The sequence below is a fragment of the Candoia aspera genome, chromosome 10 (genome assembly GCF_035149785.1).
Source record: "Candoia aspera isolate rCanAsp1 chromosome 10, rCanAsp1.hap2, whole genome shotgun sequence".
Taxonomy (NCBI): domain Eukaryota; kingdom Metazoa; phylum Chordata; class Lepidosauria; order Squamata; family Boidae; genus Candoia; species Candoia aspera.
This window is the reverse complement of record NC_086162.1, coordinates 20,748,764-20,762,502: the sequence shown is the minus strand read 5'-3', so window position 1 is coordinate 20,762,502 and position 13,739 is coordinate 20,748,764. Positions and strand designations below refer to the sequence as shown.

The 13,739-nt window shown below is 43.3% G+C and overlaps 1 protein-coding gene across 1 annotated transcript; it reads right to left on the bottom strand.

Moving 5' to 3' along the window:
• Positions 1–3,695: 3,695 nt before the first annotated feature.
• LOC134503412 (chemerin-like receptor 1) lies at positions 3,696–5,324 on the bottom strand. The gene has a single exon (XM_063312211.1). It carries the CDS (start codon positions 5,262–5,264, stop codon positions 4,188–4,190), a length of 1,077 nt encoding a protein of 358 aa, XP_063168281.1. The 5' UTR covers positions 5,265–5,324; the 3' UTR covers positions 3,696–4,187.
• Positions 5,325–13,739: the final 8,415 nt, after the last annotated feature.

Below are 13,739 nucleotides of genomic sequence, written 5' to 3'. Positions count from 1 at the left end.
GGATGGACGGTCCTCGTGGCAGGGGGAGGAAGCGGTGTGGATCTGTCCAGTGACTAACAACAGCCAATCCAAACCGAGCTCTCAAGAGAGGAGAAGATAAGGCTTAGGAAGAAGGTGAGTTGTTTCTTTCAGAAGAGAAAGGGATTGAAGTTGAGTGCAAGACAGGAAAGCTAAGCATTGTTCCTCAAAGTAGCTCGATTGCAGGATGGTAGGCAAATGGAGGTACAGATATTAGGAAATGATCAGAAGCTCTTCATCCCCAGCTTGTTGACTCCGGGTCAGGGTTTGACCAATCCTAGCCCTAAAGGTCAGAAAATGGGAGAATGGGGCAGAGGGAAGGAGGGGGTCAAGGGGGAGCTATCTCTGAAACATATATAAGACCCCAACTTTAGGAGCCATGAGGAGGACAGAGAAAGCTAGGAAGGACATTTGAAGCTAGCAGGGCAGGCATTTCCTCCCCCTTTCTGAACAGGAAGACTATTCATGAGCAAGAGCTGATGGAGAAGAGACAGGAGAGGCTAGTACAAGGAATACCAGGCCAAGAACTGGCAATCAAGCTAATGTGATATGTGAAGAGCTGAAGGTTCCGTTCAAGGCAGAAGCAAGCCACCAGCTACAGGAGACCTTGGCAGAGACAGGGTGAGCACCTTTGGAAGGTGGGGACGGAAAGCTGCTTGTGTCCTGGACAGTTTCCTTTCTACCTTAGTATTGTTTAAAGTTTCTAGTGTACTTGTGTGTATTTGATTCATGCATCTGTATACTCTTTCTGGTGAGATGCATAAATGCTGATAAAAGTTCACAATTAGAGGTGAAATATTCTATGCTGTGATGTGTCTATACCTACGAAGATCAGAATCATGCAAGCCATGGTATTCTCTGTGACACTGTATGGAAGCAAAAGTTGGACTGTGAAGAAGCAGGACAGGAAGAGTATTGACGCCTTTGAACTCTGGTGTTGGAGAAGACTCTTGAGGATACCCTGGACAGCCAAGAAAACAAACCGATCGATCACCAAACAAATCAACCCGGAGTTCTCACTTGAGGCACAAATAACCAGGCTCAAATTATCCTACTCTGGACACATTATGCGAAGCCCAGCTCTCTGGAAAAGGCTCTAATGCTGGGAAAGGTGGGAGGAAAGAGAAGAGGATGACCACCAGCAGCAAGGTGGACAGACTCAATTGTAGTAGCATTGAACGTACCATCAGAAGACCTGAAAGAGTAGGTGAGGGACAACTCATCATGGAGAAAATCTTTCTATGTAGTTGCTAGGAGTTGAAAACAATTTGACGGCACATTATCAATCAATCAATCAATCAATTAGTCATGGAAGGGAGGGAAGCCATCCCTTGGAGCTCCCCCTGTTGGTGGGAAGGTGTGGAGTTGGATGAGCAGAAATCCTACAGGAGCTGGAAGGAATTCTGATGGACAAATCTCTGGACGAGTCAGCTCTTGAATGAAAAACAGCTCCCTATTCTGTTAGGAACTTACTTAAGCTTGCATGAAGCTCAAGAGGTGATCTTCGGCACTCACTACTTGCCCACTTCATCTCCTTTGTAAGGCTGTGAGGGAGATGAAATTGGTTATCAAGTCATGTGTGCCACCTAGTGGTCATGGAAGAAAGGACAGCATGAGAGAGAGAAAACTCCACTGCCTTGCTAAACTTGAAAGATGGAAGGGATTATCATCCTTTTTTCATGATTCCATTGTTTTGTTTGCTTACTGTAAATAATAGAAATACGTTTATTTAAAGGCTATCCGTTACAGAGCCCAGAGCACAAACCAATAAACAAAATGACATCATGGTATAACCATGAAGAATATCCACTTTAAACTAAAAGAAAACATACAGAGAAAGCAATAATTGCAATATAATAAGGGTTGGAAGGTTTTATACAGTTCTTCTGGAGCTGACAGCCTCTTCCAGATGTTTCTGACTGCAATATTCAGCATTCCCAAGCACTTCCATCAAGGCTGAAAGTCTGGATTAATGAAGGCTGGGAAAATGGCTCTTTTTCATGGGTAAGTGATCAGTGAAGGGCTAAAAGCATGGTCACTGCTACAGCAAGATGGCTCAGGACTGACCTCATGAGATTCAAATTAAGGGGGCTGCCTGGGCTGCCACGCTGAGTGAACAACCTCTTCTGAGCTGTGGGAAATGTTGCAAAAGGTGGCTGTGGAATTCCTGGGAGAACGATACTGGGGCTTTCGAGAAGGAGCTCTATTAACTGAATGAATTTCGCAACAATTTTGGTAGGCCTGAAAAGAAACCCTCCAATCTTCTTTGCAACATGTGCTCTTTAAGCCTGCTGATGATCAGGGCTGCAACTAGGGGGTCAAGCGGGGCACGTGCCCTGGGTGCTGCGCTGCGGGGGGGGGGGGAGGGTGCCAAAATGGCAAAATAGTATTTGTATACTGAATGGAGGGGGGGGGGGCGGAATCCATGTTTGCCCCGGGTGACACAGACCCTAGTTGCGGGGCTGCTGCTGATACATATGATTAAGAAGTGTTGGATATGAAAATCACGAAAACTAGACCAGAGATCTCTGAAAAGGAACTTACTTTATTTGAGCGGTTTGCAAAGCGCGGTGGGCACCTCGACCAGGCTACGCAGAGTCTGATCGAAAGGAGAGATGCCACCCCCAAAATTACAAATACACACTTCCTTATACCTTTCCCTGTCCAGCCTCCCCCTCCCCTTTCTGGCCTGTTTACCCATTGGCTGGGCACTCAGACGCACAATCTTCCGACCGCCTCATCCCTCTTACCCTTATTTTCACCAAACCTTATCTCCTTGTTCCCAGTGGAGGCCCCTGCCTGCTCTTTCCTCCCTTGCATTCTTTTGGCACATCCTACCCTAATTCATGGAGAGGTCGTCCTGATGTTGATTGCATAGTGCTAATGGCACAGGGTCCCACCGTCTCTCTCTTTCTGTTAAGCTGCTCACAAAGAGGCCCATCTTTTCCCTTTGTTCTCTCTTGAAAGCCTGCCAGTTTTCACCTCATTATCCCAAGGTCTTCACACATTGAAAGCTTTACTTGTGTTAACTGTCTCTTTCTGTCTTCGTGTTAGTTTAATTATTTAACATTGTGTTACTAGCTTAAACGTTGCTATTAACTATTATTAGTATTTACACCTTAAAATCTCCTCCAACCAAGATCTATATGATACTGCCTTATATGTTTATATAGATCTTGCTTATTTACAAATTGTATTTTTCTATACCTTACAGAAGCGAGAGTAGGAACTTTCTGCAAAACAAGCAGGATGCCAACCAGGACCCATCCTGAGAGTAAACCCTTCAGAGCTCATTATGCCAGAGACAGCTCCTATATTTTTGTGATGGTATGTGGGAAAGGCCTTGGGAGACGTGGTGAAGGGATGCTGCCTAGGAAACGATCAGATAAGAGACGGCGTAGCCCGTAGCTGCATAATGGGTGGAGAAAGAGGCTGAGAAGGGACCCTCCCTGGTTTCTTGGGCTCTAAAGGAGATGGCAGGAGATTTGTACTTTCAGACTTGTAAGACTCTGTTAATGTAGTTTTATAGTGAAGTAGAATTAGCTTATCTGGTTGTGTTTCCTGTCTGGTCTACCTGGGAAGGCTGACAATTTTCTAAGCATGGAACAGGTTTCCTATAAATGATTTTCTGCATTAGCAAATAGTAATGCAGAATCACACAATCACGGCATGCAGGCTAAAAGGACACATTCCCTTTATTTAAAACAAAACCAACTTATTTTTATACTTCCTTAACCCTGATTTTAGAATGCTACATGGTGGCTTATGTTTACGTTAGAAGGCACCTCAGACAGGGCTGCTAATATCAGAATCGGTCGAACAAGCTTTTCAAAGAAACAAATGTACAGATCTAGCGGGAAGTGTATACGTATACATTAACTGCAAAGGAAAATAACATTTTTGAGGAACGTGGAGCAAAACAACCAATCCTTCACAGTTCATGATGTAAGAAAAAGCTTCTTTCTCACATACAAGCATTTGCATTTTCAAAATGTCCGGAAAATATCAGTGGTCGAAAAACGTGGGATGAAAGAAGAAAAGGAAGCCTTGTATTGCTCTGGTAATGGGCGTGACAGATCCAGCCTCCATCAGACTGCTGTCCTCCTGATGTGCTGGACTACAAAGCCTCTTCACCTGTCACACATGAGTTCCCAAGCCACATGGGTTTCCTAAGTCAAACTTCGAAGTGCCGAGTTTTTGCAATGCAGCTGATGGACTACTGAAGACTGAGCTATCTCATCAGTGGAAGAAACTGTTTCCTTCTTGCATCTGCTAAGTCTTCTAAGTGAGGTGCCACTGTCTTCAAGCAAGGTTCTCCTGAATGCAGAGCTTATGTTGTAAAGAGTCAGCTTTCTGTGGAAGTCCATGCCCATGAAAAAGTAAAGGATAGGGTTGGCGCAACTGTTGAGATAGGCCAGGAAGGAAGAGAGGGGGAGGCCAACAGAAAGTGCTATGCCATTCACTCCTGCCAATTTGAGGAGGAGGAAGATGTGATATGGTGCCCAGCAGAGGAAGAACGTGACCACAAGAGCCAATATGACCTTGAAGGGCTTCTTGGAGCGGAGGGAAGTCCGTCGTCTCCTCAGTACCACCGTGATGATGCCGTAGCAGATCACAATGATGGTGAAGGGGGCCAAGAACCCACATATCAGTCTCAACATATAGATGGTCAGTTTTGCTGTTTCATTTCCCTCCAGTGAAAAGGAGCACTTGGTCTTGTTAGTCTTATCAATTTTTATGCCACGGTAGAAGTAGAAAGGGAAGCTTGTGGCAATGGCCATGAACCAAGCTCCGCTGGCAGCTAGCCATGCCAAGCGGCTGTCACGGTGCCTTTTGGACCATATTGGGTAGGCTACACAAGCTGCCCGGTCCATGCTGATGGCAGCTAAGAGGAAGACACTGCAGAACATGTTGAGGTACTTGATGAAGCTGTTGGCTTTGCATAGGAAGCTTCCAAAGGGCCAACCTTTATCAAAAGCATTCTTTATGAGGGGCACAATCCGGGTGACTGAGAACAGGAAGTCGGTCAGAGCTAGATTGAAGAACCAGATGCAGCTGATGGTCCGTGAAGCCTGGCGGACTGTGATCCAGATGACAGCTCCATTGCCAAGGGAACCAAGTAGAAAAAGAACTCCATAGAAAAAGACCTGAAGCATGTCCATGAGCCTGCTCACATCAGACTTGGTTTCCGAGGATAATGGTACAGATACATTGGAAAGCCACAGAGAAGTGGAATTAACCTTCATGATGTAATGGAACCTTACAGAGTAGGAGGAATAAGAAATCAGATGGTCCTTCTCTAGTCCAAAACCCTGGAAAGGGAGAATCAAAGAATTAATGTTATTTGACCTACTTGCTCTGAACCTGGGAAGGGCAACATTTTAAAGGGGGGAAAATACACTTTTCCTTAAAAAAAATTTTTTTTTTTGCCCTTGAAGAGCCAAGAGAATGTGTTGGTGTGGGAGTACTCTCTGTGAGTAAATGGGAATAAAATGCATGCTGCCTTTTTTTCTGAGGGAGACAGGCACTTCCTTTGCTGTTTTAAAGCCAACTAAGGCTAAAAACTCCCCCAAATCCTGTCACAACGAACAAAAAAACCAAACAAATCTGGACATTCTGTTAATGAATTTCAGCTCTGTGACCTGGGAGAGGTTGGGATCTGAAAGACCATGCAGCTGGAGGCTCTATGAGGCAGCCATGGGTCTGGAATAGAGTGTGATGCAGAGGTGACTGCAGGGTGTGGTCAAAAACATAAAGGCATAATATGACACATGTAAAAAATAGGTGGAGCTTCGATCATGCCATCGTGCCCACCACCTTCACTTTTTTGACCACACCCTGCAGACACCCCTGGTGCATTGGAAGGTATAAAGTGAAACAGGATTCTCCTACATTGCGGGTGGGACGTGTCAAGACAGCAGGGGCCACGGACCAATTCTGGCTAATCAAGAGCTGCCATCTTTAGTGAGGACTGTAGAACCTTCTGTCTTCCCCCTACAAGCCCTTCTAAATATTACTGCTGAACTGTAATGTTAAATACATCAGGAATCATAACATTAATTGCATGTATTTTTCAGTATTTGTTTGCAATTCCATGGAAATTTAAATTACATGTTGCTTTTTGTCCTGACTTTGCCTGTTCTATTTTGATTTGCCCTGTCCACCTTTGGGATGGAAGCCCTCAAGTGTGCCCCTTGGTCAAGAAAAGAGTACTGTAGATTATCAAAGAGAATGAGGCAAATTATCCTCCACAACAGCAACCAAGAAAATCACTCAGAACATGCATGTTCTCTCTCCCAGACTTTCACATGCGCTGCTCCCAAAATTCATCACTAGGTGGTAGAATTTCAACATCTCTTTTCCAACAAGTCTATGAACTAGTGACAAGGAACTCTTCCCAAACTCAGGTTATACTTGTTTGGAAACAAGCTACTGTAATTAAAAAAAAAATACATTGGGAAATATTTTAATTTCTTTCTGAACTGATCCAGATTTAGACTGGTGCTCACACCTCATACTTAAATGTGCCCAGGTTGTCTTCCTTCCTGTCATGAATCTCCCTTCCTCCCAGTTTATGGGCTGGGGGGTAATCACCAGACATGGCCAAAAGGAGGAAGGAAGAATGGGATATCTTCCCTGTTTATATCACCTAGACTACTTCTGCATTTCCCAGCTGGGTCAGAGAAAGAAGTGCTGAGGGTGCAAGCCGTTTTCCGGTGGAACAGGCTGTTTGGGGAAATGGCAGCTTCTCCAAAGTCAAAGATTTCAAATCAGAGACTGGATGGTCATCAGGAATTCTGGAGCTGCAGATGTCTTACTTCGTAGGGATTGCATGTAGAGATTAAATGTCTAGCTGTAGCATCCAGTGCTTCCAAAAATTTCTATAATGTCTGACAAATATCTTCATAGTTCCAGGCTCTGCTATGACACTTGGGCACTTTTAACTATTGACAATCTTCCATCCTTTTTTCAAAAAAAAAAAAAAAGTGTGGGCTCAGGTAGGGGATGGTAAGAAATACTTTAACTGACTTGGGGATTCCAAGTTCTTTGGTGAGTTCACTTCCAATGATGCTACGTGAACTCCTTTTGGAGAGGAAATAGCCCACACTTTTGTGTACATTGCACAACTGGATGGTGCCTCCAAGCTCTGGCTCTTTTCCCACAAGCACGCCAACATTAGAAAGTACACCTAGCTCTGGTCCAGCTATTTTCCAATCCAAGCCAGCTGCTAAAAGCATGGAACAAAATCACACTGGAATGCAACCTGCCTGGTTATGATAACCACGTACATTGTAATAGAAAACCACGAGACTAAGAGTACGCAATCCTAGGTGCCACTAAGTATAAGACTGGTAAAACACGAAAAGACGTGGCCAGGGAGAACCCATCTCTCAAGGGCAAATCAAAACACATTCCTCCACTTTTGAGAGTCTAACACATCCAGAAACAACAGAGACAGAGACAGAGGCAGGCTATTGTGGTGCTGTAATAAGCACTGTCCCCAAGAAGGTGTTGGGGTTGGACCCTGAAATTACCTGTCTGAGGCTGTAGGAATCACGTCTGCTGTCTTTCACTTGGTTCCTTTTGCAGAAAAAGGGGCATTTCTTAGCTGCCGCGTGATTTCTCTGCTTGGTTGTGATTCTGGCCCTTGTCCAAAGTCAAAATTAACTCCTAATGAAAAGAGGAACTCAAGGAAAGTCTCTTCCTGCCAGATGGGATAACTCCAAAGCCCTTCAGAGTTGAAGATACATTTGCCTACTGACCAGAATGTTTGGCCGCATGAAGCTGAGGGAAATTAAGGGCATCATTTCATTGTAGATTCCACAGAAACAAGAACGCTCTTAAAAATAACCCCTGAAGATTAAAATAGTCTTTAAAAGAAATGCAGGGTGCAGAAATATTGGCAGAGAGAAGGCTTCAAGAGAAATGGCTTCTGTCAAGAGAGGGCTGATCCTGTGGTGGCTTAAATTGTCTTCACTCAACATACGTCATGTGTGCAGATCAAGCGGGGTGGTTAGTGTGTGAAAAGGCAGTTTGCAACAACCACAAAAACTGAAGTCTCTGCTCAGGCACCTTGGTCAGATCCCTGCTGATTTATTTCCAAGGAACAGCATGATTTACCAAACTTCTATGATTCAAGGGAGCAATTTAACAAATTCCATGCTATGCTTTCCATGACAAGCATTTCACAGCCTCTGGCAAGCAATGCAGGGTACACCCGTTTCCCTACCTTGGAAGCTTCCGGAGTGGTTGCAGATGGTCTTACCTGGCAACGCATTTCAGACCTGCTCAGGACTGGGTCTTAGGACTATATCATCTGCTATGAGAGGGAACCATTGGGGAAGTCCTTGCAATCTGCAGATGTGGCTTGGAATTGGGAATGACTATCCTGGGGCTACCTAAACTAGTTGCATCTTGTTGCTGGAGATTCAATAAGAGAACGTGTGTTGGGTGACCAAGTTCTCCTTATATCTCCTGAAGCAACTGGCTTATTGGCTGGGTTTGCACATACAACGTACCTCAATTTAATTGGCCATTTGGATCAAAGGGATGTGCTTCAGGTCCAAATGTTCCTGATTTTCACCCCCCACCCCACCCCTCAGCCACAAAAATGAATTTAGGCCAGTGTCTCTGTCTCTCAGCTCCACCTTCCTTGTGGGATAGTTGTGGTGGGGAAAAACAGAAGGCAGGAACACTAGGTAGGCTGCCTTGACCCCCTGAGCAAAATGTGGGATAGAAATCTAATAAAGAGACAAAGACATGCCTTTGAAATCCAAAGTCTCATCGTTTGTGTAATTTTATATTTTTTGAATAATTATTGTGAGAAAAGTCCCCCACTGAATAAATTTGACAAAGTCTTGAGAAGCAGCAAAAAGGTTTTATCAACGTTCTTGCAAGGACGGGTGCCCAGCCAAAATAGGCACACCCCTTCACACAAAGCATGCAGTTTTATTCCCTACCCTGGCCGTTAGAAGCCCTCCTACTGTTCCCCATTGGATAGGTACTTAGGAGTTAACAGCCTATCCAAAACGCCTAAAATACTGTAGGAAGTCCCGCCTCTGTTTATATCTCCCATTCCTCACTTTTTACCTCCCCCAGTCCCTTATTTACTTTTTTCCTTATAAGGCAGCTAACCCCCTTGGAGCAAGTAGGTCAGGGTCTTGTCTGACCACAAAGTTCGCTAGAACTGGTTTTGAGCATATTTTCAGCATTGGTTAGGCAGCTTATTTGCTTTACACCTGCTAATATGGAGACACAGTCTCCTGTTCCCCTAACCACATATCCCACATCCTCAATATACTGACAAGCAAGCCTAGTTTTGCGATTTACTGGAAAGCAAGCTTCATTTGGCAATTTACTGAAAAAGCAAGTTCTTTTCTATTGTAGAAATAACAATTGCAAAAACAACATTGTTATCCCCTTTTCTCACATTATGAAAATTATGCCAATAGTCCAGATGGCAATTGGAATTAGCAGATGTGGTGGTGAAGTTGAACTCTAATGTGGCCTATTGAACCTGAAATCCATTAAATTAAGTTCTTTATGCTCAATTGAGACCAGTTTGGTGTAGTGGTTAAGGCATCAGGCTAGAATCCGGGAGACAGCGAGTGCTAGTCCTGCCTTAGGCACGAAGCTGGCTGGGTGACCTTGGGCCAGCCAACCTCTTTCTGAGCCCTAGGAAGGAGGCAATGGCAAACCACTTCTGAAAAACCTTGCCAAGAAAACTGCAGGGACTTGTCCAGGCAGTCTCTAAGAATTGGACATGACTGAATGGATTAAAAAAAAAACAACCAACCCTCAAAATGTTGAGAACAAGAAGCAAGCAAGCAGGAATTTAATCCTTGCCTGCCAGGTCCTACGGTAATAAAAATCCTCTCACCTGACTCCATGCAAAGGAGAAATAAAATAATTTATTTGCAGTCCTCCCCCCCAACAGTGTCCCCTAGAAAAACATGGAGCCCAGTGCCAAGGTAAGGGAAGTGTTCCTGCAAATGCAGGAGCTGGACTGCTCAGAATTTCCTCAGAGCCACCCCGTCAGGCTTAAAGAAAAGAGTAGCTTTGCTGTGGTTTCAATTACACACAACAAAGGCAGAACTAAATTGACTTATTAAAAGCAGCCAACATCATGGGATCACAGAGGCCTCAAGCTGCTTTCAGACTGGATCCAAACCTGTGGGGAAGGGCCATTTGCTCCCTAAGTTCCCAAAGTGTACCGCTGGAAAAAGTTTTTGCTTTACGTGTCCTTTCAAGGGAGAAGAGGATTTTGAAGGCATTGATGTGGGTAGAATGGAGAGTTCTAATATTCACTAAGTGACCAGGTGGCCAAGGGAGGTGTGTTTGAATGACCTGCCTTTCATCATAGCATCAGCTTCTCAGGGGTGTGCAGGCTTGGTCTCCTGAGAGACCACCCACTCACTTCCTCCGCCTAGAGATTTGGTGAAGAATTTTGAGAGGCCATTTATGCATAGCTGTAAGTATTTCTATTTATAAATAATCCCAGATGTTTTCCATTTTAACTATTGCAAAGATAATTATGAAGGAGATAACTGATAAGAAAAATGGCCTCATTGCAATGCTCCTGGCCTTTAGACCCATCATGTGTCACTTTGGTACAGCTCTTAAGCAGAAGGAAGTGGAATGCAGAAAACCAAGCTCTTTCACCCTTTTGCATTCTTCTGCAAACCATCCAGATGTTTGGTTCCTTGTGAAAGAATCCAACAAGTGACAACACCCCATTTCAAGTCCCAAGAGTAATGAGTCTCGCTTCTGTCTTGGACCTTCTGTTGAGGTCTCTGCGCAAGAACCTCTCCAGATGCACTTTAGGATCTTTGCATTAATGAAAGAAGAATGCCAATAAGCTTGTCTATGTGCCTGGACAGGGTGAGATGAGAAAATTTGTTCTTAAAAATTACTGATGGCCAAAGGGTTTTTCCTAGGAAGGACTTCCCACATGCTCCTCTGGGGAGATATAAAATTTTTAAAATGTAACTTTTCTCCCTTCTCACTGAGAATCAAACCACCCAGGTTGTTAACTGCATGTAATTTATGCCCAACATGTCTTTACTGTTTTTTTAAAAAAAAAACTGAGTTGGGCAGCCAACTCAGCTCTGCCAAGGTCAAGAGGAGAGAAGAGGGAAGATCTTTCCTTCATGGAAATAACATCCTTGGCAGGTTCTTTACACTAAGCAAGGAAGAGAGAAGAGGAAAGGAAAACGACAGAAGCAACTGATTGTACATATGATTGGCATGCATAGTCTGAGAATGACTAACAGTAACCATCCCACACACAGCCCTTTATATAGGCAAAGATCAAGCTTGGCAAGGTTGCGTAGTGTCTCTTTCTTGCAAAATGTTGCTCCACATCTCCTTCCCCTCGCCTCCATTCTCCTTTCCTTTCTCTTCTCCAGTTCCCTTTTCTCTGTTGTAGGAACTGTGGTCAACCTCAGACCAAACATGGTTCAAAGTAAGAAAATGTGTGGTTGTTGATATGCATGTCCTCCTATACAACTCTAATTGTTGTTTTCTCAGTTTCAGCATTTTATTGAGATGGGGGGGGTTCTAGTACGGAGCAAGACAAGGCCTTAAAACAGGGTTTCTCAACCTTGGGAACCTTAAGATGGGTGGACTTCAACTCCCAGAATTCCCCAGCCAGCATGCTGCCTTAAAAAGTAGTTAATAGCTGAATTGGCCATTAGGAAACATCCAACTTTTGAAACCAGTTTTCTATTTATATTTGCTAACATTGGCTTACTTTTTTCTCCCAGCAAGCTTTAAGAAAGCAGTTTTTGCCACCTAATAACTATTCTGTACTTGGTAAAATCTGATGTGCCCATTATCCCCTGGAGGATTACAGACCATTTGCAGACCCAGAAGTTAATTTTAAAAATGTCTGCCATTATAGACAGATTGTATTCGGAAGATGATTTGGAAAATGAGCAAGCTTTACCGGATAGGACTGATCTGAAAGTGAATCTAAAAATGACGTGCTATGGGAATGATGTGGAAGGAGATGCTACATCGGATATACAAATGAACCTGGTTGATGTCTTACCAGACAAAAAAAATGACCTGGGTAATTTTCTTATATTGGATTAATAAAAGAGACTTGTTAAAGTTGTGAAGAATTTTCTGAGAAGGGAGAAAGAAAAAATGAGAAGAAATCAAAGTCCAGGCCTTGATTTGAGGGGATTAAGGATCAACATTGTTAAAAGTAAACAGAAGGAATATAAAGTTGGTTTATTTGATCAAGGTTAAAATAGATATGTTATCTCTGGTAACCCTTAATGGACTTTTGCTGGCCCAGACTGAATAACAAGGCTTTAAGGATTGGTTTATAGATGAGAGATGAGATATGGGAAAAAGAGATCACTTTTTGTATTTTAAGAGAAGGTGATCAGTTATTAAAATTGTTTATACTTGTGATGAAGGGGGAAGTCATCTCCTTCCTTCCTTCCTTCCTTCCTTCCTTCCTTCCTTCCTTCCTTCCTTCCTTCCTTCCCTTTTTTCTGCAGTTTCTATTTTTTATTCTTTTTAGTTTGTATTAGTTCTTATCTTTTTAATTGTAATGTTAAATAAAATTACTATATATACAGTGTATGTGTGTGTGTGTGTGTGTATATATATATATATATAGAGAGAGAGAGAGAGAGAGAATGAATTACGGACCATTAACTCTCTTTGAGCCATGCTTCTGATGGACCTCTCGCAATCTAACTGTGGAGGAACAAGATGCATTTGTATCTGAAAGGGACTTTCCATCAATCCTAGAGTTGGTGATGAATTAGCAAAGCCAGAAAATTCTTCATTAGGCTGCTAAGGGTTTGCCTTCTAGCTCCTCAAAGACTGATGATTTTAGAGGATACCACTCCATTCCCCTTGATTTCCCTTAAGTCTAGAGTCCCTTCTAGGACACCAATGGAGCAGTAACCCTGTTCTCTTTTTTCAAACCTTGTATATTTCAGTCTCAAGTTGCTTCTCTCCCTCCCTCCTTCCTTGCTTGTTTTCTTGTTCTGCAAAACGTGCAATGGAACATAGACCTCTCTCCTTATTTTGTCCCTTGATAAGTGGCATGTGAATGGCAAACAATAACAGGGATGAGCAATAAGAAGCAAAACAACCTTCCCCCCCCTCCACCCCTCCAAATCTCCTAAGCAGGCACTTTCTTCAGCCAAGTTGCAGTCTCTTTATTTGTTAAAATCTTTCCAAGTCGTTTTCCCTGAAATTTATTGCTTTGGCAAGAGCTACTCTTAAAACTATGTACAAACAGCAACAACATAAAATGAATGGAAAATAATAACAACAGCAACAGACGTGTTTAAGCATTTGGAAGTTTGATTTGTGCCTGCTTCAGAACAAGGGAAGTTTGGAGCAGAAAGGGAGGCATGGCCCAGACTGGGACTTCTGCTGAGATTCAGACACTGGATTCAAACCACACACCACTTCACCAGGGTGAAAAAAATACAATTGCTATGTTCACTATCCCTGAACAAATAAATTGTGTTATGGCTTAATGTGATGACCTGGTTCATTACAACACGCTAAGACAATGGCTGGAATTACACAATATGCTGAATCACAAGCAACCCTCATTTTAGTCTAGTCTAGGGTGTTGTATGAATTTAGCCAAAACTTAAATCTTTGTCTTGTCCATTGATTTGGTGTTCCATTGCCTTGAGCTGAGTTTATGGAGGGGATGTTTGCTTGTTGGCTGTAGGTTCAAT

What these genes read in the sequence shown, in the direction of transcription:
- LOC134503412 (XM_063312211.1), bottom strand. Translation starts at nt 5,264, where the DNA reads ATGAAGGTTAATTCCACTTCTCTGTGGCTTTCCAATGTATCTGTACCA.